Source organism: Copidosoma floridanum, unplaced genomic scaffold (genome assembly GCF_036245765.1).
Source record: "Copidosoma floridanum isolate Cflo_tuat_1 unplaced genomic scaffold, Cflo_Japanese_pri ptg000030l, whole genome shotgun sequence".
NCBI classification, from domain to species: domain Eukaryota; kingdom Metazoa; phylum Arthropoda; class Insecta; order Hymenoptera; family Encyrtidae; genus Copidosoma; species Copidosoma floridanum.
Window position 1 is genome coordinate 4438667 of NW_028321907.1, and position 26722 is coordinate 4465388.

The following is a 26722-nucleotide window of genomic DNA, read 5'->3' on the forward strand; positions in this document are numbered from 1 at the left end:
GGGAGAAAAAGTTCGATCTCTATGCTAATCCTGGAAGTTAGATATTGAATTCGCGATTTTCGCTCTGTGCTGTCGTCCGAGCTGCTGCGTTTGTATATATGGAGACGAGGGAGGGTCGTATCGACGACACCGAGCCGGCTCCTCCGCTCCGTCATTCGAGTTTTCCTCGAGAATCGGCTAAACTTTTGCGTTCGAAACGAGCGGCATCCTTTCCCGGAGCTCTTTTTTCCTTCCCCTCCTATCCTCGGAGATGAGTACATGAGAGGAAATTGCATCCACGCGCGTCTTTCGAACGAGACATGGTTACCGAGGAGGGACGTTCCACTGATCAAAATGTCCGTTGTCGCTACTCGCGAAACGATCACTCGCATTTTACGATACACGCGTGCCCACATTTTGAAATTCATTCCCGATAAAAAATTTGTCGTACCACGTACTTAGATGTGAGCGAGCCCGACCCCGGTGTGGGTACAATTTTGAATTTCACGGGTGGATCGGTGAGTCAAATGGCCACGCGCCGTGTCGCAAAGTTCAATTAATAAATTACAAAACATTTGATCCGTTAAATGGACCTCCACGGGTGCTTTTCCGTTTAAGCCAAAAAGCGGGGAACTTACCGTGGTCCAAGTAATCGTCAAATTCAGCGGACGAAGCTGGGAGCCCGGGACCGCCCCGTCCGTTCTGCGGTGGGCTGGTGGTGCCTGCATAGTCCGTCAGTGTGCTCGCGGGCTCGTGCCGGTGCACCGTCATGTAGTGGTGGCGTTTGTGCTGAAACAGAGGAGAACGGAAAAGGTATATGTATATAGGCTTTTCACATTGCCAACGCGGCGATCTCGTTTAATCCGTTGCCGATTTATGGCTCGCCACCGATTTATCAAATGTTACTCTCTATGTTACAAAGTTTTTTTTATTTTTATTTTCCTTCCACAAAATTCAGACCATCATCTCCAAGAAGGATTTGTACATGTAGAATTTAATCTTTATTTTCTATACACTAGTTTGCACGGAAAAATGTGAAAATCTTGGAATATTGTATTATCTTTACGCTCGAAAGTTCCAAGTCGGCAAACTCTCTAAGCTCTAGTTTGTGTAAAACCACTAGGATCATTTGAGTAGTAAATTCCTCGTACTCAGAGAAAGTTATGTTCTCGAAAAACAAAGAATTATCTTGTTCGTCTCTACTAGGTATTATATACTATTCGCCTAAGACCCAAGATTTTAACGTACACTCTTGCAAAGGTTGCTCAGATTGACGGCACTTACAGTAAAGTAAACGAAAAAGTCGGCTCCTTTTAAAAAGTTCAATCGAGTATGTACATGTTAGCTCCTATTGATGGCACGAAATCCCGAAATGTACATTCACGCTCGTACAGTTGACAAATTTTGTCATCCAATCGATCACACCACTCGGGGACTGTCTGGGATCCTCTTTTCTCTTCTTCACTACGGTGATTTCCATATACACAAAACACGCCAAGCAGTGCCCACGTCTACCTCCGTTACGCGGAATTACAAAACCCGCATCTCCCGACGCGTCCCCGTGCATTTAATTAAACGTCCCGTTGTTGTTACCTCGAGCATCTCCAGCTCACATTTTCCCTCCCTCTGGCTTTGCATCGGAGGAGTCCAAAGACCGCGTACGCCACGCGTGGGAGGGAAAAATCGCCAGCCGCGGTGTCTCTCGCGATATGGCACAAGAAGGAAAAAAAAAAAAAAAAAAACCCGAGGGAGTCGGCGAATAAGAAACGTCGGAGAGAGAAGGACGGGAGTGTGCGCAGCGTGAAATGTTTAATCCTCCTCCTTCTCTCCGTAAACTTCAACGGCCGAGGTGACTCGATCAATCAGAGCCCGTCAAATTTTCCGGGACGATTAGCCACTTTCGCGGCTCTTGAATTAAAAAAAAAAAAAAAAACGCGAGCGCCCAACGGGAAACAAAAGTTCCCTCCCTGTCGACACTTTGCTAATCATCAGCCCGTGAGCGGTCCGAGGAAGCGGACCTTCAAAAAGTCTTTTCCTCCGTCGGAAAACTTTGCTCCAGTTCGCGTCGATTTGCATGTCGCCCGACTTGGCTTGGATCGCCACTACCGTCCACCCTCTTTATTTTTTTTCTTCAGCTAAAAAAAAAAAGGTCCGGCTGCTTAATTACTCGGGAGGTGAAATAAAGAGCGACGCGCTGGTATAGGAGCGGTAATGTACTCCATTTATACAAGAGACAACTTTGCCTGATTATACCGCTCTCGCTTGGCCATACAATGGCTTTTTTTATGAAAAAGCTCGAGGTGCTTTATTTTTTTGCCCCTTTGGCGTTATCAATTGCCTTGGACCCTCCTCGACATTTATCGGCCCACGCATAGACTCGAGACAGAGGGAAATGATGAAAAATAAACAAGCACCGAGTGTACCTACTGCAGAGAAGCGCAAATGGGGAGCCGAGGCGCGTAGATAAGAGTAAACTGGCAAATGGCGTGTAGCGGAGCTCCATCTCAATAAATCAGGCATTACGGTGTCCCGCGGCCTTTCCGTGTTTACTGGCTCCATACGACGATCGCGAGTCCCATAAAAAAAAAAAAAAAAAAAATCAAAGGGAAAATTCATGTTTTCCGGCTAAATGTTCGGGAGCATAAATCCGACGGACGTGTTATTGCACGCAAATTTGGCGCGGGCGCAAAAAAAAAGGGGTAATACGGACGCGTGTACGGCATGGTGGAGGCGATTGAGTCTTGGGGGGGGGGGGTGTTTGACTGCCAAGTCAGTAAATTTTCCTCCCAGAAGGTGAGATGGGCGATTGTTCTTGTCTGTAAGAACGTATTTACTATTTGCTATATACACATCTGAGGAATGACTGGTATTGTGTACCTACATGTTCGTTGATGTAAATTTTTCGTTAGCTGTGACATTTCAACAACAAAAAAAAAAAAAAAAAAAAAAAACTTGTCCACAATTTCGAGGTATCCACGTATACTATGCCGAACGAGTGAAACTTGCAGCAGTTCCCAACCCGGGGGTAAAAATTTATCTCAAAGAGAAATCTTTCTCTTAAGCTATATCCGTCTTCGTATATCACGTATACGTGTGCACGCGGTGGAGGTACAAAAGGAGCACCGGTAGGAATGCCGAGCGTATAAATATATATATGTGTGTGTGTGTGTGTGTGCAGGTAACCCCAGAAATCAGCCAAATTCTCCCCGACGCGCCTTCCCACATCCTCTTCTCCGAGACCTTTTCTGCAACAGCAGCTCCTTGCGGGGCAATTCGTTCTCCTCGGTTCCCCAGATAATATTCAAAAGCAGCCGTACAGTATATATATAGGAGCACTAGCCGCAGAGCAAACACCTTCCAGTCCCATTGTATATAATATAGGGTCAGTTCCAGCGAAGCTTGCAAGTAAATATATTTGGCGCTTTGAAGTAGATACTAAAAATAACACATTCGGTGTCTGTCCGTTAGTCACAAAGTGCGTTCAGTACATTACTATACTTGACTAAGTTGGAAAATTTATTAAAACAAGCACACTTTGCTAATTTTTTTTCTTACCGAAAGACAAATCAACGGATAAAAGTTGAAAAAAAAAACAATGTTGCAAATGCCCCAATGACAGTATAGAAGATTTGTTTGAAATCCAAAGTTTCGGCCCATATACGATGTGTTTAAAGCACATCCCTGGTCCCAGCCACGTATCTTTGATTAACCAGTGGGCCACCGGTTACATGTTACGGAAAGGGTGGACTTAGATTTACGTAAGGGACCGGTGGACACGTAGCGGAGCGCTAAACGGACAAATGGACTTGGTTCTATATACGTATACACACCTACGGGGCAGGGAATAGCTGTTCCCCCCCCCCGGGAGGTATCTTGCCGCGGCAGTTAGTTGAACGAGCGGTAAGTTAGTTAGCTAGAGGGTCGGAGAAGAAGGTGCAGGGATGAATTTTTTTTTTTTTCCTCCCCACTGGTGTACCACAGCGATGAAGAGTAAGGACGTGACTTGTAACGAAGCTACACACTTTTCTGCGGTTGATTGTTTTCACTTGGTAGAAAAAAAAAAAAAAAAAAAAAAACTACGCGTTGGGGTCGATGATCTCAAAAGAGAGGGGGTGGGATCTCGATTAAATATGTGAATCCTCGAACTCCCGTTTATACCCTGTCCGTACGGTTTGCCGTAAACTTGAAAAAAGCGGAGATTAAAGCAAGAGAAAAAGTAAACGGTTGGACTCGAGCAAAAATCCAAGGACCCGGGGGAGGACGGCCGGGTCACCGGAGAGAGCAAGGAAAAAACGAGGAAGAGAAAGGGATGGATAATCTAATCACACCGGCTGCTGGGAGTCTTCGTTGGCGATGAGAAAAAAAAACACACCCACACCCACATGAGCCGCGGACTAACGATAAGTACCGCTGAAACGGGGGTGCTGCCATATGCAGTGTCCGTTACTTATGGCCTGCGGGAGCACATATTGTACGGTTTTTGGTGTTTGTGGCGTCCAAGAAAATTAGAGGTAGAGTCTCAAGTGATTGACCCTCGTATACTCACAGAGGGCACACCGCAAAAACTTTCCTGGAATCATTTATTTACCAATGAAATTTTAATATTTAAAATTAATTGTTTTATTAATTTTGTTGCGTTTTTTTTGTTATTTGTTATTTTTAAGTGACGTAAACTCATTAATACTTGAGCGCAAAATTAATTATCAAGCATGTAATTATTTACGTTTGAATTTTAACTTGACCATCAAAAATTGGATGAATCACTTGGAACAATCATTTTCAATCAAACGGCACCACAACTTTATTGCAGAGCCAAACACTTGAGCGTAAAATGTCCAAAAATTACAATTAGTGGGCCAACGGCACTCGATTTGTGGAATTGCATATACCTGTACATAAACTATCGACCCGAAAATGTGACCACAATTCTCTTCACGTAGCAGCTACGGTACAAATAAAAGCTCGACTGACCATGAATAAACCAGTGGCCGTAAATTATTTCTACCAAAGATAGTTATTCTCGTTTGCAACAACAAATGTATGTCGTTTGTATTGTGTGTTGGTATGGACAGTACGAAAACGCCTTTGTCGTTTGCATATGGGGAAATGGTACTAATGATTATAGTTAAACTCGGAACATGACATTCGGAATAGGTTTTCAAACAAGAATTTTGACTCATGAGTCAATTAAGTGATGACGTGCACCTGCGTGTATTCACCTTATACATAAATCGTAGATTTTTTTTGTTATACATTGATATTTTCATAATAGTATTTATTTATTTTTGTTTCTTGTGACACGAAAAGCTAGTTACAAAAGAGTTGATGAGAATCCTAACAAGTGGAAAATTGAAATCTTATACTGCACGTACGTTACACAAAGATTTAATACGATTTCCTAGAAGTGGGTCATAAAATTAAGTTTCAAAACTCTCTTTTCACACGCGAAGCAAACAAAATTTTGTACGTGCCGGGCGAATTTCTATTAGCAAACATACACACACAAGGTTATTCATATATACAAGTGAGGGCATGAATTGTTATTATTATTTAGTTTTAATTATCTAAAAAAACTAACAAAAAAACCCCTGAATTTTTTTAATAGTATTATTCAACTCCAGAAATAATCAAATTTTCGTTCATCGAATTCTCTCCGGAAACTCTAATCAATACCAATAGCATTCCTCTCAAAAGAGACGTCAAAATTCTCCAAGAAGAGTATACTCATGCATGTTCGTTAAGAAAGTGCACTTTGTCTTTCCCTTTCCTTGGGCTATAACAATTTTAATTAAAAAAAATTGTTACTCTCCATTATATTTATTAAATTTATTTTTCCTTTCACATAAACCACATACGGAGAGAGAGAGAGCTAGGAAAATCAGTTAAAATGTAACGCACGTGCCGGTCTACCTGCGGGGCTCGTGCAGCTTGAAAACTACGTTATTCCTTACATATTGAGTTAGCACCTGGTAAAAGGATGCGCCCTGCTGTCGCGCCGTCTCTCTATGTGCTCTATCCTCGTGCAATAAGTGCATTTGGCGCTCTGGCCTGCGCGCTTTTAAATCCTTTCGAGAATAAGAAAATAAGTCACGTTGTTTTAATTAAATAAAATTTTTTTAATTGAAATTTTTTAATACTTATGGTATGGAATGATTATGAGTTGGTGGATGGCAACAATTAACAGACCTGATAGAAATGAAAGGATGGATAACTGCTATAGGGAATAAAAATAAGAAACGCATTACTAGTGTATAGGATTTACGAGAAGAGTTGGCAAGTATACAGCTGGATAAATAAACATGCTATGAGAGTGAAGGTCGATGGCTAGAATTAGAAAGAAAAAAAATGTTTTTTAGAATGTGAATAATAATATTATAAGCTTAGAGTTAGGTGTAGTACATGTACAAAGATTATATATATATAATCTTTTTTTTAAAATATTTATATATTTATAAAAAAAAGTAAGTCTTTCGGCGAGTGAGCACTGGAGGTTAGAAAGCTAACAGATTTAGAACTCGAATCTGTTGGGTCTCTAATCGCGAATGCTTACTCGCCTAAAAAAGTATTTTATTTCTCAATAACACTACAAAACTGTTGAGTTTCTTATCGCCTAATAAATATTAATAAAACTCTTGAGCTACTCTTTAACACTCTCTGATTCTTTTCTGCTTCTCTTAAGTAATCTTTTGTTCTTATTGAAGAGAGTACTAAGTGATGGGCAGCCCCTCGATAATTAGATCTCTACTGTTGGCGCACTGTGTCTTTAAATTATACACTGAGAATAAATTTTTCAAGATGTTTCTCGAGAAAGCTTGTGCCAAGAAATTAATTATTAATACAACGTGATGCACTTTCTGCAATACATAGCAAAACCTCCTGGGATGAGCTAATAATGCTACTACCTCTTCCTAATGCACTGATTAATTAATGCCGTCTTGTACTATATTCTGCTGGGAAACACCAAATTACATGGAATAAATTTAAACAATTTTTTATTCCTCACATCATTCGTGTTGTTAATTTTTTTCATTTTTAAGTGTAAACAATGGTCCATTGTATTAATACGAATTAGAAAAAATGCAACTTTTATGAAGAAAAATTCAAAAAATGGCGACTACGCTTTATTAAAAATCTAATTTTCTTTATTAAAATAATCTTTATTAAAAAAATATATATTTACAGTATTTCAGATATAATTCTTTGCATGAGTATGTTTGCAATATCTACATTGAGCAATCTGATTCTTTTAATGAAAAAAATGACGTTATCCTCATTACGTTAAGTATTTTGTTTCAATTAACAGTAACTTAGGTAATTAACAGAAAACATTTCATTAAATTATATTAAGAATTTAAAATAAAAAAAGCAAAAATAATTTAATCACACCAAGTATTTTTTCCGATCAATTTGAGTTTTGTTATTCAAAAGACTATATTTAACGGAATAAGGTTAAAGAAATCGTCTTTGTTTTAAAAAATTGTCTCGACCAGTGCGTGTAAGTGCGACAGTTGATGATAAATTCCAATAATATCCCCAAGTGTCGGAGCTCCTTTAGACTTTAGGGCTTATGACGAAATTTGAGATGTACAGCACGTACTTTACAAAATAATTTATTACATCGACTACTGTGACCGTAAAATTAATACTCATAAGTACAAAAGTCCAAGAATATACTCGAGTCGTGCTGTACAACAGAAAGATAAAATTATCTACAATAGAAAGTGAAGAGCCGGCAATTTTCCAAGGAAACGAAAGTGCACGAAAGTCACTCCCCGAAATTTCGACATCACCACGTAGCTGCGATGGCTTAAGCTCCCCAAGGCCTTTGCTACGTGACTTTGACTATCCTATACTGAAGCACTGACTCATATCCACTCAGTGGCCGTCACTGCATATAAAAAGGGAGGCCAAACGCAGTTTTAGTTCAGTCGACTCCTCCACCTCGGAGTTGGTGGTCCCACACTGTCCGGACCCGGTGCTCGTGTTGGTGCTGTGATACCCTCCCAGTCCTTATTTTTCAAGTTTCCTTCCTAAACTGAAGTTTCCTCGCGATAGAGGGACGCGGCCATAAGTACTGCCTCACCAGCACGGCCGCGTCCCTCAGAGTAACGTGTTGGGCTCTTTTCCTCTCAATCGTTTCAAAAGTGTTGGATTGAATTAAAAAAAAAAAAAAAAGGGGGTTCTTGAGGCAAAAATGGTGGTCACAGTCGCTGCCGCAACCCTCGGAATTTTCAGTTCCGAACTCCGTGCGGCCCTCTTGTTATTGCTCTTCCCGTGGCCGGTTTAAACCATCACTACTGTTGTACTGTCGTCCTTTTTTTTTTTTTTTTTTTTTTTTTTTTTTTTTTTAGTTTTTGTTATAGTTTTTGCTGTTTATTTCATTTTTTTTCGTACTCCTGCGGCCCAGGAGTTTTTTTCTTTATTTTATTTTGTTTTTTTTTGCTTTTTTGGATATCTTGGATATGTATTTTTTTTCTTTTTTTTGGTCGGACCATCCGCTAAGCCTTTTTTTTTAACCGTCTTCGACTGCACCTCCTCTCAAGTTCGGAAGCAGCTCCTTCGGTGCAATGTATGGCAGTTCTATACTCCAAATTATTTCTGCCGATTTTCTCTGGCCTCGTTGCTCCCAACAGCGATGGCCAGCAGGTTTCCATTGTACCTTCCTGCCTTGCCGCCAAACCATCCCATCGGTGCGATGTCGATTCCGGGGCTGGAGTCCTCTTTTCTTTATTTATTTTCTTCTTTACTGTGTCAGTACGTGTCACAGCAGTGAGTCCGATGTTGTTGTTTACTTCGGCGGGGGAGAGCGTAGACGTGCCTTTTGCGGAGCTGTCGTTGGGAAGCCTCGGACCACACGTGCATTCGTGCGAAAGAGGTTCCTTATATACTCAAACCAAGGATTTTTCGCCGTTTGCGGGATTGTTTTTATTTTATTTTCGTATCAAAGTCAATAGAGCCAACATCGATTAGCCGCCTAGCGATTTTCATTCCAATCATTGGTCTTTTCCTTTCGTTTCCCGTTGACTAATTTTTTTTTTTTTTTTTTTTTTATAAATATTTCGATCATCAAAAATATATCACATGCACCCACCCGACGCAGTTAGTAATAGCAGCAGTACGAGATTGGGTAAGAATATTTTTTTATTTCATACAGTAAAGTTATAAAATATGGAAACTGGAAATTTCGTTTCTAAATGTGATTTTTTTTTTATTTTTCAGTATACATTAAACAATTTCATTCCATATCTGGAGTTTGATGTGGAAACTAAACAAGCCAGTCTCGGACAATATGTAAGTCTGATGTTTTAAAAATAAGTTTTTTTTTGAAAGGAAAATTCTTTGAGCTTCAATGTAAATATTCTATGATTTTTTTTTTCAGCGAAAAATTTGTCAAGAAATGATGATTAACAAATTATCGATCGAAATAAATGTTTGTTGATAAAAAATTTTTGATTCATTTTATTCATTCACCACATCAAATATTTTAAAGTAAAATCAGATATTCCACTTGAAAATAATTTTGCGATATCACAGTAACTCTTACTTTAGGTTCACTACACATACCCCGATACACACATGTATACACTCACATATGCGCACACGTTAGCGTGATTAGCGTGAAATCCGCGATGACGTGACAGTAGTAGTGTAAGTACAGCCAATGTATAAATGTATAGGTGAACAAAGACGAAGCCGCACACGAAAGTATAATACACATAGTCTACACTTTACTCGTTCCTTAACTACTTAAATGGCTGATTATTCGTAAAAACCAGAATTTTTATCCGTAAGTATGTAAATATTCAACCTGCTGATACTTGTTGAAAAAACCTTTTAGCATCGATAAAAATAAACCCTTCACAACTGATGTAAGGCCCAAATGCTTACGTCGACTACCGACTCGATCCTGACTGGAAGCAATTAATTTGACAGGATTCGTCTGACGCTAACGAATACTATACCACCCCCTGGATTAAAAAAAAAAAAAAAAAAAAAAACACTTTTCTTTCAACCAGATCCCTCGTCTAAATTCGCAAAATACCTTCGCTCGCGGGGATTTCCAGCCCTCCGTCAAATAACCTTCGGCTAATGCATCGGCAGCGAAGGGTTTTTCCTCCTCTTTTTATTTTTTCCCTCGACGTGCCCCGCACACTTTACCGATACACCTCTCTGGTAAATAGGTACGCACACGTGCGATCCTTTTCCTCGTTCGAGGAATCGATCGGAAAAAGACTGGCGCATTCCCTCGCATCAGCATCGGGACCAGCGCGACGTGATTAAAAAAATACAAGCAAACTGCGCTTCGGCAACACGGGGGCGTTGCCTCGGTCCTCGTACTTGTACTCATTTCGTACGCACCCCCCAACCCCCCCGGGTTATTTGCATATTAAATTCATTCTTTCTCTCTCTCCCCCTCTAACTTTTACTACTTTGTGTGTTTTTTTTTTTTTTTTTTTTTTTTTTTTTCCTTTGCTCGCGACTGTCGGCGATTTTTATTTTTGTTCCACCCAAGACGGAGGCGCGAGCGGGAAACGAGAGCGAGGGGGTTGAACTTAATTTGACTTTTATCGCATCGTAATATCCGCCTTCCCGGGGCACTGCTGGATTTACCCTCCTTTTTCCTCGCTCTATACGAGCCGAGACAACTACCCGAAGTGGGTGCGAAACGTTTCCTTGCTGGATTTTACGCTTGAATTTCCAAGTTACCCTCCGATTAGATCAGCGAACTCTCGATATACGTCGCTACAAGTGGAACGTATGTCTGCAATTTTTTCAGGATTGCTTATCTCGCTAAGATGCTTATCCAGCTATACATAATTACACGTAGTACATACATATATATATATATATATATATATACTTGAGCGTCATTTTTTCTCAAAGTCGAGTTAACGAAAATCCAGCGGATGGAGAGGCTACTTTTCGAGGGAGGGCTCCATTAAAAGGTTAGCTGTATTAAAAAAAAAAAAAAAAAAAAAAAGTTAATCAAAGTTGTAGCAAAAGCAAGGGCATCATTAAAAATACAGTTACCTTTGCTAATTCAATTAGCTCGCCCCCCACCGTGCCCCTCCCAATCTCACCGAGTCGGAAGGAAAATTTCAATTACAAAATCCAACGTCGATCAGGGCCCCTCTCATCACTCCCGCGAGATAGTTACATGTATCCCGGAACAAAAGCGCCTTCAACATCCTCCGTTCTTTGATGATAAAAAAGCCAGGTGGATTAAAAAAAAAAAAAAAAGCCCTTTTAATTACCTAACGCGTCGAGCTTGTACGAGAAAAGAGGGGGGAGCAAAAGATAAGAAGCCAGTCTCTTCTTACTCCTTGGACTGGCTGGTATTTATACAATATACACAGGGCAGCGTTAATTTCTCGAGTTTGCGCGCAAGTGGAGGAAGAAAAAGAGAGAAGCTCTTTTCGAGCTTTTTCCCGCGAAAAGAAGCTTCGAGGCTCTCGTAGGTGAATCTTCCAAAGAGAGGGAGAAAGTTTCCATCGCCAATTAACGAGATCATTGGATGTCTCCATGTCTCGTAACACATGGGAACTGTATTCTTGGATGACGCACGCGAGACAATCACAAGTCGAAAGACCCGCGTGTATATCAGGAAAATACAAAGCGCTACGCAACTCGCACGAGGATCCGCATTGTTCATATTGCGCTCTTTTTTTTCCAAAGAGCCGACGTTTTCCCGTCCGCGTCAAAAGACTCAAAGGGGCGAAACAACGCCCACTCTTTTTGCGCGTCCAAGTCCCGGGGAGTCATTATGTGCGACCGTCGCTGCCACGCGCGCGCATCAAAAGGTATAGTCCTTTTTTAACGAGAAGCAGAGGAGGACGAGTGACGCGTCCTCGAAAGAGGGGCTGCAAAGTACACCCCTGTTTTAACTCGACCACCTCGGATTTTGATTAATCGGCATAGTTTCTCGTCGCCACGATTCCACAGTATGTATATAATTAAAGCTCGAGAAGGTATACGCAGGTTTCGCTTGACTTGGCCTCTTCGCAGCTCTTTCATCATTGCGCGGAATTATTTCGAGAGCTTCCCTTTGAGAGCGGCACACCCAAATTTATATAATCCGCGGGTGGGTGGCCGACGATGCTTTTGTGTCGCCGGCTGGACTGCGTGGGTATTATCCTCTTCCAACCTTTGACGAATTTTCTTTTCCATGTACCGTATCTCGTGGATTCTTATCATGTACTCGAGTGACGTTGGCGGCTGCTAGATCGAGGCCAGTTTTGAAACGCGTGGCTTCAAAGGACTCGGGGGCCTCGAGAGATTAATTCAAAAATTATTCGATTCAATCGTTTTTTTTTTATTTGATGAACGATTCCGAGAATACGTGGTCCGGATGGGCTCCAATTGACGTTCATTAATCAATTTGCCGATAATAGCTATTCACGAGCCAATCGAATGTAACTCCATGATTATTGTTACGGTTTAATTAAATTGGATGTGTATTCGACTCCACGTAATGTCAGACTACCTTATCTCCGATGTACAGCGTATTATTTGCAATAGCGTTTCGCCGATGGATCAGAGTTGTTTGAAAAAACGAAATATCGTTTGCTCACGGTGATTTTTAATAATAAAAAAAAAAAAAAAAAAGAAAATCGAGATTTATCGGCGTCCGATACGAGCGGAGGGTATTTGGTTTATTTGTTTTGGACAACTGCACTGGACACGTCGACACAATGTCGTTTCCGGCGATAATTAACTAGAACGGAGTGACACAACGAAATGGAGCACGTGAAATTGCATTTGCGCAAATGTCACTGCGGCGATTGTTTGATATTAATACATTTTCAAAAAGTTTCTTAATATTGGATAATCATATTTCACGATTAATCAATAAAGTAAACCAACGAGTCGACGTAAGGTGATGATGGATGGAGTTTAATTCTCATGTAAAATTATCAAATAACTGGATGAAATTAATTGACAAATCACTCGAAAGTAATTTTTTTATCCCAATGGACCATTCTAACGTTCTCCTTTTCATTTGCTAATAAAAAACGTGCACGCCTTACACCGAGCCACTCTAGAAAACCGTCGGAAAAATGTTTCGAGCCTCGATCGTGCCCTTTCAAAGTGGAGGGAGAAGAAAAATAACAAATTAGCGACGCTGATGTACCCCGATCCCTCGGGAAGATGATCCCAGCGCTGCTATTCGACCGTAGCCGATTCAAGTGGCCTTGAAAATACCCCCATGTGGCCACCATATTTCACGCTCTCGAAACCCTCCTCCACGGCCACATCCTCGAGACGCTCTTCTCTTCCAGCCAAACACTCTAGCCTTTTTTTTTTTTTTCCCTTGTTTTTCCTCTCACTCTATTTCTTCTCGCGTCTGCAATAGCGTACTCGCCGTATTTTTTCGCTTCGATACATACTCGAGCATCGGCATTCCTCTGATTATACATACATACACACTTTATGAAATTTCCAGTATATACCTGTACACTTTGCACGTAATCACGATGATTACGGTGGTCTGGACAATTCAATCAATCAATCGCTCCGAAGAGGAGCTCTGATACATTTACATGTATGTATCAACCGTGGCAAAAAGTATGAAAAAAAAAAAAAAACACACACACACATAAATGAAAGAGCTCAAAGAGTCTCGGCCGCGATTAAAAAGTGCAGAGTAGAGAGCGCAGGGCATATCTTTTTATTTCTTCGGGTGATGGTGGTGGTACAGTACACTCGCGTTTCACGGGCGACGGGACAAAATCAGGCCTCACGGAATCTTCTTTTTCTTCTCCCCTTCAGTCGAGTTCGAGCTCCTCTCGAGCCAACCGTACACGGCCAAATACAAAGCGACCGAACGGATAAAGACGGCGCTTCCGCAGAGAAAGGCAGAAGGGTACACGAGAAAAGCCCCACCTTAGCTTCTTCTTTCGGTATATATATTTTTTTTTTATTTTTTATTGAAAGTTTTACGATCGCGGTGATTGTGCCCCATACGAGTGTACGCTTCTACCGAGATTCGATTTTTATCTCTTTATTCCCTCGTATTGGCTTGAAGTTTAATTATCGTTTCTACCCATTCCTCACGTTATGATCCTTGGACAAGGCAACATCTCGAGACTTGTATACTACGTATATCTTTTACACACATAAATAGGGAAAAAAACGTTTTTTTGTTCCAAGGCCACTCGAGTAAAATCTCGTATTGGAAAACGTAAGGTACACCCTGAACCGCTCATCATAGCTTGAGCAAACCAATCGTATTTTTGGAGCGAGTGAATCCAAGGGTCGAAAGATGCTTCTGCCGTTGATCCTCGTGGCGTTACTGCTGAGGAGCGAAGCGAGCCCGGTGACGGAAGACCCCTTCAAGTCGACCACGGAAGCGAGCCTCTGCCCTTGCCCGGACAACTCGACGGCCAAGCCAACCTTCGAGGACAAGGTGTCGAACATGCTCATCCACGGGATGACCTGCGTCTGCCACACCGACCCGGTTTGCGGGGTCCACAAGATGCGGGACGATTACGTGTACTCGCCGGGGATTGGGATGCACAAGCTGCACACCCGGGCCGCCACTTGGAACGAGGCTAGGAAAAAGTGCATCGAGGAGGGCGGCCACCTGGCCATCATCAACAGCAAGTACGAGGCCAATGTGAGTACATTTTTTCATCCATTTTTCTTTAAAAGGAAACCTTCCACGCGCATACCTGACGCGTGCGGCATCCGGTGCGACAAAACGGCCCAGAGCATCTCTCTCTCTCTCTCCTCCCATTGTTTATCCCGGCTATAGAGAGATCACCGCTATACTGCCTTCCCTCTCCCGCCCCTCTCTCTCTTTTTCTGCTATTGTAGGCCAGAGCCCCACCGTCATAAACTTGTACGAGCTGTGATGGTTCGGAATGTTGCCAATTTGATATTCTCACAAAGTTTTTAGCCTAAGATGAACGTGGAGTCGTATCGATGCCTGTACTGTACATGATGGAGTAAAGAGGTATACATTAAAAGGGAAAGGTGATTCTTTTTCTTTTCTTTTCCATATTTATTCCCACCTCTTTATCCTCGGAGCACTCGTTGTCTAAAACGTATACAAGATGTAACGTATACTCGATGAAAGTGAAAAATTTTTAAAACACCCAAGCGTATATTATTTTACTTGCATGTTTATTTTCCTTGTTGGCAGATACTGAGGGACATATTTACGAGTGCAGGGCCCATAATCGGCGCGTCTTACGTCGACCTGGCGTACGTGGGTATCCACGATCTGTTCCAGGAGAAGGACTGGGTGACGGTTCTCGGGGACTCGCTCCACAAGACCGGCTACACCGCGTGGTCGGACAAGTGGGGCGGCCAACCCGACAACGGTGGCCAGAATCAGAACTGCGGCGGCTTCCTCAAGGAGGGTGGCCTCGACGACGTCAATTGCGGAGTGCCCTTTGCCTTCTTTTGCGAACTACCCATCACGAGCTACAACCTACACTGACTCGGGATATAATATACGCGAGAGAGACTCTCTCGAGTGCCTTTCTTTGTACTCTTTTCGTTTGGTGGCATTTTTCACCAGTGCAAGTGCCGAGTGATGATTTTTTTTTTTTTTTTTTTTTTTTTTTTTTTCTACCAGTGCCTTTTTAGTCAGCAAAAAGTAGCAGAAACCACGCGACTGTATGAAAAGTAAAACATAAAATAAAAACAAAAAAGACCCCATTTCGTATCGTACAAAAATATCGAGTTTCATTACACACAACACATATTATGTGATATATGTATGCTGTGAGCGTAAGGTTATCATAGGTGGTCACTTCTGCAGCGAGTAAGTATACATGTACATAGTGGCAAGCGCCAGATTACACGGTGGGAAATGTACAACGAGTTTATCATCAGTCATCGGTATCTCTTTGCGCGGAACTGGAGACCACTTATACATTTATTTACGCGCATTTTCGCAGCGTCTCGTTGATTGAGAAAAAAAAAAAAAAAAAAAAAAGAAAAAGAGATGAACCCAATCTACCGTCTCATTGCGGTCGCACTGCTCGCGGGTCAGGTGCAACCGTACAAGCACCAAGCGAGCCTGCACCTGTGCGCACGCAACGGCACGGTGTCGGTCGAGGTCCACGCGAAGCCGAGGAAAAATGGCACGAGCTGCCAGTGCCAAGCAATAACACCCCAGCCGAGCGGACAGTCCCAGCTCGTGATGAGAGACGACTACGCGCACACGCCCGGGGTTGGGTTCCACAAGCTCCACACCGTCGCCAGGACTTGGAACGATGCTCGCCACGCTTGCGAGGACGAGGGCGGGCACTTGGCCATCGTCAACTCAAAGGCGGAGGAAGAGGTGATTGTACATATACATTATCGGTATAAAAACCACGAAAGACTCGAGTATTTACTTTTTTTCTCCCCTCCCCCGCATCACGCACTCCAGGCCATGCTGAACGCGTACAGGAGCGCCGGTCCGATACAAGGGGGCTTCAACGCGGACGAGGCGTTCCTCGGTATACACGACTTTTATCGGGAGGGCGAGTGGGTGACGATTTTCGGGGAGTCGCTCGGAGGTAGCGGTTACGCGCGCTGGTCCAACGACTTTTGGGGCCAGCAGCCGGACAACAAGCACAACAGCCAGCACTGCGGCGCGCTTCTGTTCAGCGGCGGACTCGACGACTTCCACTGCCACGAGAAGCTGGCCTTTTTCTGCGAGTTGCCGATCCACTGCGCTGATTATTGATTGTGGTTTTTTTTTTGTTTGTTTGTTTGTTTGTTTGTTTGTTTGTTTTTTTTCCCACGAAATGTACAAGAAGAAAAATATTGTATAAATTGATTGTAGGTACTTTTTTTTTTTTTTTAATCATTCCAAGTTTATCGGAGAATGTTATTGTTTCTCGGTGGATGTAGTTTCAACACGGATAATCTCTGCGAAACCGCAACTGCAGGCTGTGCTCAACTGATTTACCATAAGTGCAGACGAGGAGAAAAAAAACCAATTAATTCCTCAAAGTGTGTATATCTCTCGTTCAATATCAGTATGCACGTATAGCCGGTGGAAGGGGAAATCGGTATATATCGAAGATTGGCTGCTGAATCCGGTTATTGGTAGTGTACAACTGTAATACTATAGTCCGATGTTTTCCTCCTCTGGCGCGGTGTATTATCTTCTACTTGAGCGTGGAGGACACTCGGACAACACGTAAGTCTGCCAACAACAACCGAATCTTCTACTATCGGTACACTGTTCGTCCCATCGATTTCTCATTGGTGAAATTTATCTTGTCTCGAAAAAAAAAAAAATAAAATAAAATAAAAAAAAAGCAATTTGAAGTGTCGTTTGACGTGTGATTGTGTAAATTCCAAATAAACTGTTTTTTCAAATGCTCCTCCGTCCCTGTGAACACAATCTTTGCGTGTAAACTAAATTATTTATAGTCCAAAGTGAATTTCTACTATAGCAGGACCGGAGGTAAGTACACCGAGAGATACGTGTTGATACAAAAAATGTATACGTGACGTTGCAGTCCCTCAAATCGCAACGAGGAAAAAAATATGCCGATCGAGTGCCTTGTCACTGTCGCCGTTTACTATTCCGTGTACCAGTAGATTGGCTCGTCATTGGCAGCAGCCCAGGAAGTGCCGATTAAAGCGATAAAACGATATCGGTAAAGCTGGACGGCGGCTTTTGCCAGTGCGAACCGATTCCCAAGGCTCGTCTGCCTTTGTCCGTCAGAGATGACTATGATTACGTTCCGAGAGTGGCTGCACGAGAGTGCCACGACTTGAAATGACGCGAGAAAGCGGGAAAAGGCGCATCTGGTGATCATCGGTTCTGTGGCCGAGAGGAGACTGCGAGGAAATGTCACTTTGACGTGTCGTCGGTGCTTGTATTTTGAGGGCTTTCGCCGTGTTTTTTTATACGTGATGAAAAAAATGCCCTGACCGCCGAGGAAGCTTTCATTGGGGCTCACGATATGTTTCTATAGAAGGCGAATGGGTCACCGTCCTCGGACACTCGATATTCGGTACACCAAGTGGTCGATCGGCAAGTAGCCGGACAAATTTAAAGGGAACCAAAATTGTGGAGCGAGATTCGCTATCTTTTGCGAGATGCCTCTCAAGTGTCTCATGATTTATGAGTGGGAAGATGCGATGTTTCGTCTTTTTTTTTTATCAATATATATTTCGTTTATTTTTTGTTTGTTTGTTTCGTCAAGTATTACAATGTCGATGTGGAGGCATTTCTTGATGTTGAGGAATGTCAAGTTTATTTTGGATAAATTTACTAATCCTTCATTAAAATTTTTAATCGCATGGAGCGGCAAACAACAATTTTTGATGTGACAAGATAAATATACCAATGAGAGCGTCAAAAATGTCGACAGCCGAGCTTACTTTCAGCCTGATGTGACTGTTTTCATACTTTTAGAGCATCTTTATAGATCTACGATCGATAGTAAACTTATAGGAAAAAAAAAAAAAAAAAATGTGTCGATACAAGCATCTCTTCGCGCTGTCGCTTTTCATCTTGGCGTCGTTGTCGCAAGCCCAGCACACGATGAACTTGAACATGTGCACCAACAACGAGACCGTAGCTCTTACGATAACGAGCAACGGTGCCGAAGGAGGATCGAGTTGCCAGTGCGAGGTAACACCGGCCCAGGAGCCGCCGTCCAAGTTTGGATACATTCACACGCCCGGGGTGGGCTCGCACAAACTGCACACGGAGGCCAAGACGTGGAACGAGGCTCGGAGAATCTGCCTCGAGGAGGGCGCCAATTTGGCTATTATCAATTCCAAGGTCGAGGAATCGGTGAGTCGGTTTTTTTTTTTTTTTTTTCCCCCTTGGTAAGTGAATTTATTTATTTATTTTTTTTTTAGGTGCTGGTGGACATACTGAAACGTTCCCAGAGTATAATCAGAGGGGGACTGAATACCGAGGAGGCGCTGCTGGGCATTCACGACTTGTACAACGAAGGGGAGTGGGTGACAATTTTCGGAGATACCATATACAACAGCGGGTACTATCACTGGTCACCGACTTACTTTGGTGGACAGCCTGACAATTTTCGGGGGTCGCAAAATTGCGGCGCCATCATCAACGTCGGGGGGATGGACGATGTCGATTGCGGGGAAAAATTTGCCTTCTTTTGCGAACTACCCATAGCTTGCACGAGATCGTGAAACGACACTTGATTAGTGGCGATTTTGCTAAAAAAAAAAAAAAAAAATTTGTTAAAGGTTGAATTTGACAACGAGATGTTATTTGGTTTTTTTCATACTTTTGTTGCAACTGTATGAATAAAAATATTTTAAAAGAAATATTTACTCAATTATAATTTATATCTTTTATCAAATGCACAACTTTAAAAATATAAAACGGTTAATCCTTCAAGAAGTTTTGCTAAAGTGAATAATTTTTTTTTTTCTGGAACCATTATTGCTAATGTATATGACTACAATTTGGTTCGAGTTAGCTGTAAAAAAAACAAACAAAAACTTGTTTTGGTTATTTAAATAAAAATTTTTCTCCCCATTTTTAAAAACTTTTTCACTCTGATCAAAATGTAAAGTACTGTTATCCAGAGCAGTCGCGTCAAAAATCTATGCTCTATTTTTTACACACCAATGTTCGTGTTATTTAACAAAAAAGAACGATGTTTTACGTGTAATGTTAGAAATACTTGCCAACGCATATATTTTACATTTGCAATGGCACAACTAAAATTCTTTTTCAACCATCATCTCGATTCGTCAATGATGAATATATTTAAAAGTCAATTAATCGTACACACACACGCGCGTGCTGGAAAGTTAAATCTCTCAGTTTTCCACCTAAACTATGTATTTTTATGTCTCTCACGACGAGTTTTCCTCGATTGAGTTGCCCAGTATTTAAGCAGCGTGCCTCGTGACTATCTCTCTATCGATGAACACACCGCAAAGTACATCTTTCACGTTATTTTTATTTAAAAAAAAATCATGCTATTGTTTGTGTGCACAATATTGATCGTGACGTGTTACAGCGAAATAAAACCAACAACGGCGGGAAGTTCGTACAAAGACCTGAATTTCCGCGTGTGCGCGAACAACGAGTCGTTGGCTTTAAAAGTATCGGTCGTTGGGCACGAAACCGGCGATACTTGCCGGTGCGAAGTGGAGAGACGGCCAAACGCGTCAAAACCGATGGACGACTACGTGAACACGCCCGCCGTCGGATCGCACAAGCTGCACACCAACGGCAAGTCTTGGAACGAGGCGCGCAAGATTTGCAACGAGGAGAGCGCGCATCTCGCTATCGTCAATTCCAAGGGCGAACAAGCTGTGATTAGCGATAGTTAATTTTTTCTCCCACGCGACGAGGAAGTTGAACAATATTTTTTCTTCTTTTTCTCGCAGGTTTTGATGGATATGCTGAATGAAGGCGCCAGTAAAATAAGAGATGCCGCGAACAAGCGCTGCTCGGTATCCACGACATGTTCCAGGAGGGCGAGTGGCTGACGGTTTTCGGGGAGTCGATTTACACCACCGGCTATTCTAACTGGTCGTCGATTTTCTTCGGTGGGTAGCCCGACAACTATTTGGGCAGCCAAAACTACGGCTCTCTGATAAAATCCGGTGGAATGGACGACGTCAACTGTCGCGAAAAATTCGCCTTCTTCTGCGAGATACCGATAACTTGTTGACCCCAACTGTTTCGGCCCTTGTTCACCTTTTTTTCATTTCTTGTGGAAATAAATATACCGTATACTTAAATTTTACTTTTTACATAAGAACCTTGTGTATATACCTATACGTTGCATGTAACGAAAGCCCTTTTGTAAGTGATACCGCACGCGGTGGCATTTCGGGAAACAGTAGTTAACTCTCAAGTGCAAGGAAACCCGATGAACTTGATCTGCGGATATCAATGTCGTACCCTATACAGTTACAACTGAGAATCAGTATACGCATAGTGTAAGTTCTATGAAAGTATTTTTTTATCTAATTCTCCGCAACATGAGAGATAACTATAAATACGTTATCTCTTTTTTCCTACCAACGGATTGAAACAACGAATATCCTTCGCCAATATCGGTAATTAAACGTCACCTCGATTAACCAATTGTAAAATCACAACCCGATAAATCTAAATTATTGACGCGACGTCAAATTGTAAATGCCGAAGAAAAGCCCATCCGCGTGAATCCTCGCGATGCTTCAGTCGCCAATGTATATAGATCGACGGGTCGATGATGGGTATTTTTACATATATTCCAAAAAAAATCCGACGAGCTGAACCTACATCACCATCTCTTATCTGCTCGCAAAATCGTCCCACGCAAGAAATTTCAACCGAATGACTCGCAGATAGCGAGTGCTCGTAAACGTGTACTTACATTGATGTATGTATGTACGAGGGACATTTGACACGGCCATATACGAACACGAGACTTGTCAGGAGCTCCAGTGACAGCGTCATCCTCGACGAGGGTAATGGGAGGGTCGGACAAGGGGAGGGAGAGGGAGCTTAGAGATGTTATACGAAATCACCACAGCAAAGGTTAGCCCTGGCATCGGAGCAGCGCTGATGTGCTATGCAAATTTTCCGTGCCGTCGAGCGAGAGAGATGGAGAACATTTCCCGAGAGAATTGCTGCGGAAGGGCAATTTAAATGCATCAGTGTGCAGCATTCGTCGCCAATGTGTGTGTACTTGTGAGTTATATTTATTTATTTGTGTGTGTGTGTGTGTGGTGCAAGGCTACTCGGGGCTACTCCTGTCAATACCATCTGCAATATTTGTCGGGCCTGTAGAGTCCGGCGTCGATGGGGTGGAAAGTAAACTATTTACATTTGTATATTATATACATATAGGCTTACGGTGTATGCCCGGTTCAGCGAGTGCGACAGCTCGGCGATTGGTGACGTGCTTTTGAAAGGCACCGGATGATATTCACATCGAAATAAAAAGCTCTTGTCACGGAAAAACCTCGTGATGATTCATTTGTCGAGCAGTAATGTCATTTATCCGGTAAAAAAAAAAAAAAAAAAAAAATTTTTCAAAGCAAATGACCGAAAACCTCCAACATAAATCGAAGAGAAAAAAAAAAGGTTTTTGCAGAGCACGTCTCTCGTCATTTGTTAAATCAGGGGAGATTTTTCAAGCATGTAAATCCAAAGAGACGATATAGCCGCGCGCCAGTCGCCCGCTTCATCAGAACTTCCTTAAAGTTAAATTTTATGATGGAAATTACTCGCAAGCACAGCGCGAACTCGGCTCATATTTAAAAAAAAAAACTTTTTTCCACTGCAAGCTATTGTATCCAAACCGACTGACCTTCGATGCAATACACGTGCAATGTGAAATGCGACTACCGAAATTGCGCCATTAGTTATACACGCCGTGTATTATCGGCTTTCACTGAAAATATGAATACGGGTTTTAATGAAGGGCGATTGAATGGTACGCACATTAGTAGTAAGGTTGACAAGCGATTCATAAACAACGATAATTTTTCCAACCGTTTCACCAGCTGTACTAAACTGAACCATGTTTTTTTTTTTCTGTTTCACACTTTTTGTATCAACGTGTATTACCGATGAAACCGGTGAATCGGCGACAACTCAATTTGGTAATTTCCCAAGTATTTCCACACAAAAACTTGGGGAAAAAAGCCCCGCTTTGTTCGCGCTTACACTTGACTCTGCGCTCCCTCGTCAAGAGGAGACAATAGCCCTCACCGCGTCCGCGGGGTTTCGCAATTTCCCGTACGACTTTTTTCTCTTCCGTACAAGTGCGAGCGCTACGCGCCAAACGAAAATTCATTTCCTCGCTTCATAATTTCCACTCCCCCGACCGTAACAAAGGCTCACTTTTAATTCAAGGGCTAGACGTGGTTGATAAACTTGAAATTTCAACGAACGCGCGGCCCAATAACCCGCCAGAGGACCAAAAGTATACGAGCATCGGAGAGAGGAAAGGCTACACAAACAATTAGCTAAGCCCACCAGTTAGGGTTCCATTAACTCGTCCAATCTGATTAGGCGCGGGCAGTGTCGGGTGGCTCAGCTCCAGGGATAGATGAAATCCGGAGGCTGTCCTCCGCCGAAACGGGAGAGGCTTCGGTGACAAAAAGAATTGAAGGGGAGCGGCTGGAGTGTTAACAAAGGAGGTAACGAAAGTCCAACGCATATATATACAGAAGCTGGTAATTCATATTGTCACACGATGGGGGAGGGGATGGTTGTCGCGGCCGAGCTTGATTTACCGCTGCCAGATTGGCTTCCCAGCAAAGAGGGAAAATTGAAATGATGAATATTTAAAAGAAGCCGCGGGCCTCGTTGCCATCTCTTTCTTTTCCTCGAAAATTTTTTACTTTTCAACGCGGGTATCGGTAGTTGGAAGTGTCGATTGCAGTATTTTAAATTATATGGAAAAAAAAAAAAAAAAAAAAAAATACGTGTTGCTTTTCCTTGATTTATTGGAACTACGTTGGATGATATCCCGAGTAATTAGCCCGGTCGTGGCGTGGAATTTCAATTAAAATTAAATCGAACGATGGAATATCAACTGGATTCAAGTGCCGATGTACGCCATGCGAATTTCGATCGTTTTTCAATGTGGAAAATATATGTTCAAAAAATGCACTTTCCACGATGGAACGCGGAATAACAATCAGTTCCACTGACTGTCGGGCAGGGTATATACATGTCGTTTCGATAACTCGTTTGATTCGCAGCACGTGAATTCAGGTGGAAGGGGGAAGGGAAAAAAATAACATTTCGCGTATTTTCGAAAACTCGCTTCAAAAATCATTTCTCGATGCGGCTGCCGCGCTCCGAGACTCGACCCCCCTATGAAACGATTCGCATGCAGATGTCATTTAATTACGAAAATTAAGAACGCGAAACCGAATCATCGCGCGAAAACAAAACACAAGGCAATCGATACCACACACGTTCCGGAGTGTTCGGCAAATCGCATTATTATTCGCCGTGCGGAATTTCAACAATTTCGCAATCGAATGCCGACAGCCCGAGTGTAATTGCCCGGACCACTGAACTTTTGCCGTGTAAATCATTTTCCATGCCTCGCCCAAAACAACGTAAAACTACCCAATGTATGCACAAATCATATGCACCCCCAGTGGTCACGTATTTTGAATTTCTTCGTCCTTTTGTTACTCACCACTAGGGGCTTTAAAATCTTTTTTTTTCGCTCGTAAAAATTTGTAGTCTTCCCCTAGCGTGTAAAATTTTTAACTAAATTTGAAATAACCATCATTCGTTCAAAAGACAATTTGATACCCTTCTTTAATGCACTGATCGAATTATGCAATCAACCACTTTGCAAAAGAAAAAAAAGTAGCAGAAAATTTTTCACAAAGTAAGAGCGAAACTTTTTAATTGAGTTGACAGCTTCTTGAGAACCATATAATGCAGAAATCAACCCACGATAGTGCATATGTGTATAGGACTTTTTGATATTAAAAATGCATCGTTGCAAAGTGGTGTGTACACCTATAATTGAACACGGATAAAAACTTTTCAAGCAATTTTGATTAACATTAATATTTGTATGTGCTATATTGTCTTACTTTAATGTCATGAACGTCCACCTGCGTATATTTTGTACTATAAATACATGCAGGTATATACCTACACAGAAATTATTCAGAAATTACAGTTTCGGATAGTTTGACTCGAGACGAGTGTTGGCACTTCTCTCTTGGTTTACTTTTCAACTTTGACGCGTCTGACTCTTCGGTGCAAAGTTGCTGCACTTAACATCGAGAATCAAGACCCAAGTATACCTGAAAGAGCGATGCTATTGTATATAATACATACACACTTGAACGAGAGGGAGATGACGGAAAACCAAAAAAACGCAGTACAAAAAGTCATCCTTGAGAGAACCGACAAGGATAAACATCATAGACAAGAAATTCAAAACAACGTGAATGTCTCGTATCGCCTGTATGAATTAAAAAATTATATGGATTTTCTCAACGAAATACCTGAAAGAAAAACACTCCCGTTATACCCTATACGTTTTTCCTCTCAGCTACCATCGTACACACGCACACACACACACCCATCACGTAAGTACTTAAATCTGATTTCAAAAATCGTCGTATTGTATATCGAAACGACTTTCCCGGGGGCAGAGCGACTCGCTTAAAATGCAAATTTCCCAGATAGAAGAAGGGGGAGGGGGGGGTGGCCGGAAAACGGTGGCGCCCGCGACCCCGTTTCTTCCTCTTTTCTCCCGTGTACCCGGGAATTTGCCACAAAAGTCTCATGTACCCGCGCTGATGTATATACGTAGGTGCCGAGGAAAAATGAAATCGGCTTCGATCGGCGCTCCCTCCCGGAAGATCGATGAAATCCTCGGGCGCGCTAGTATATACACGCGCCAACGCCGACTTTTTGTTTCTTCCAATTTCGTTACCTCGTAAAGCCGCGCCACGCGTACCTATGTGAAAAAAAAAAAAAAAAAAAAAAAAAAAAAAAAAAAAAAAAACGTACTCAATACTATGTATAGCATAAAAATTTAATTCGCTTCGTCCTCGCGAGCAGTACGATTACACTGGAGAAACAATCGTCATTCCCATACGTATACGCGACGAGCTTAATTAAGACACCATGCACCCTATGGCAGTGCATACAGGGCTAAAAGTATTCTTATATATATATGGTACTCCAGCGCAGAGTATTGTATTGCCCGTCACGTGCGCACTTTCCCCCGACACGGATAAGACGAGCAAAGCTAAATCAAAGAGACGCGTTGCTCCCGAAAGAAGAGGACAAAAGAGACGTGCAGCCCCCAAGCGAGGGAGATACTGCGGGCTTCCGACCGCGGATTAGGATGTAAATGTTGCGCGAGCTGACCTACATTCCGTATATATATATGTATGTATACACCTATACGAGCTCGCGCGTGCACGGGAATAGAGACACTCGTACAGGGGAATTTCCCTGATTATCCGAGTTGTTGAGGATCGTCTGGGATTAACGAGCTAGTTGTTACGTGTACACCCCGACACGCGAGAGGCTGTTGTGCATCAACGAAAGAAAGTTTAGCCTTTTTTTTTCCACAAGCTTTTATGGCCCTAAAATCGCAGATATGATACACTCCTCCGCGCATAAGAGGCCTTTTTGACTCGACGACCATTTCCTCCCCTACACACGGTACATAGTTAATTTTCCCCCTCGTCTACACGAGGTGTACACGCACCAACTGCGTTACCTTCAAGCATATGTACGAGCGGGAGGGGGGGGGGCAATAAGTGCATATAAAAGTTCGAAGCCGCGGAGGGGGAGTCGGCGTGATAAAAGTCCCGAGCTGTTTCGCGATCAAAAGTTCGGAGTCAGTTTTGCAGCAACGAGGGATAATTATAGCCGAGGGGCGTACGTAGTTGTAAATTTATTTTACCGCCCCCCCCCCCAGCAGTTATGGAAGCCATATGGGTGTACGTGGGAAATCAATTGCGGAAGTTTTCGCTTCGGATTAGCCGTCGTTGGCCGTTCTTGTCCATATAATGGCCGTTTTATTTATAGATACCTACACGTACGTGCGTAAACGACCAAAAACTGCTTGAGATCCATAAAATCACCCAACTGTCGTCAATATTGGGTTTCCCGGAAATATGGCCAAATGGACGTAGATTAAGTTTGAAAAATAAACAACCCATATACATCAGTAGCGCGGTGTCACGAACAAAGTATTTTCAATTACGCTCTTCATTCCCTCCTCTTCGGGTATGCATATACACGCGCTGTTGGCATTAATTATCGTCAAACGCCAGTCAAATTAAG

At 42.4% G+C, this 26722-nt stretch overlaps 4 protein-coding genes, 1 long non-coding RNA gene and 1 pseudogene across 7 annotated transcripts in view; 5 read left to right on the plus strand and 1 right to left on the minus strand.

The window, feature by feature from the left end:
• Positions 1-26722, minus strand: part of Fstl5 (follistatin-like 5) — a 152232-nt gene that overhangs the window by 11753 nt on the left and 113757 nt on the right. For all 3 annotated transcript variants that reach the window (XM_089596539.1, XM_023390223.2, XM_089596540.1), the window contains one exon: positions 618-768. In XM_089596539.1, the coding sequence (XP_089452665.1) occupies positions 618-768 (151 nt within the window). The remainder of the gene's footprint in view (positions 1-617; positions 769-26722) is intronic.
• LOC149373441 (uncharacterized) lies at positions 8306-9397 on the plus strand. Its single transcript, XR_016293350.1, has 3 exons — positions 8306-9106; positions 9199-9270; positions 9359-9397. It is a non-coding gene; the product is annotated as an uncharacterized LOC149373441 (long non-coding RNA).
• Positions 13732-15536, plus strand: LOC149373442 (hemolymph lipopolysaccharide-binding protein-like). Its single transcript, XM_089596743.1, has 3 exons — positions 13732-13880; positions 14131-14596; positions 15125-15536. The coding sequence occupies exons 2-3, from the start codon at positions 14243-14245 to the stop codon at positions 15422-15424; spliced, it is 654 nt and encodes a 217-aa protein (XP_089452869.1). The 5' UTR covers positions 13732-13880; positions 14131-14242; the 3' UTR covers positions 15425-15536.
• Positions 15916-16663, plus strand: LOC106640158 (hemolymph lipopolysaccharide-binding protein-like). The gene is made up of 2 exons (XM_014354096.2): positions 15916-16273; positions 16364-16663. The coding sequence occupies exons 1-2, from the start codon at positions 15935-15937 to the stop codon at positions 16661-16663; spliced, it is 639 nt and encodes a 212-aa protein (XP_014209582.2). The 5' UTR covers positions 15916-15934.
• LOC106640159 (hemolymph lipopolysaccharide-binding protein-like) lies at positions 17048-19148 on the plus strand. Its single transcript, XM_014354097.2, has 3 exons — positions 17048-17122; positions 18353-18736; positions 18805-19148. The coding sequence occupies exons 2-3, from the start codon at positions 18410-18412 to the stop codon at positions 19105-19107; spliced, it is 630 nt and encodes a 209-aa protein (XP_014209583.2). The 5' UTR covers positions 17048-17122; positions 18353-18409; the 3' UTR covers positions 19108-19148.
• On the plus strand, positions 19815-20609 carry LOC106640157 (hemolymph lipopolysaccharide-binding protein-like; annotated as a pseudogene).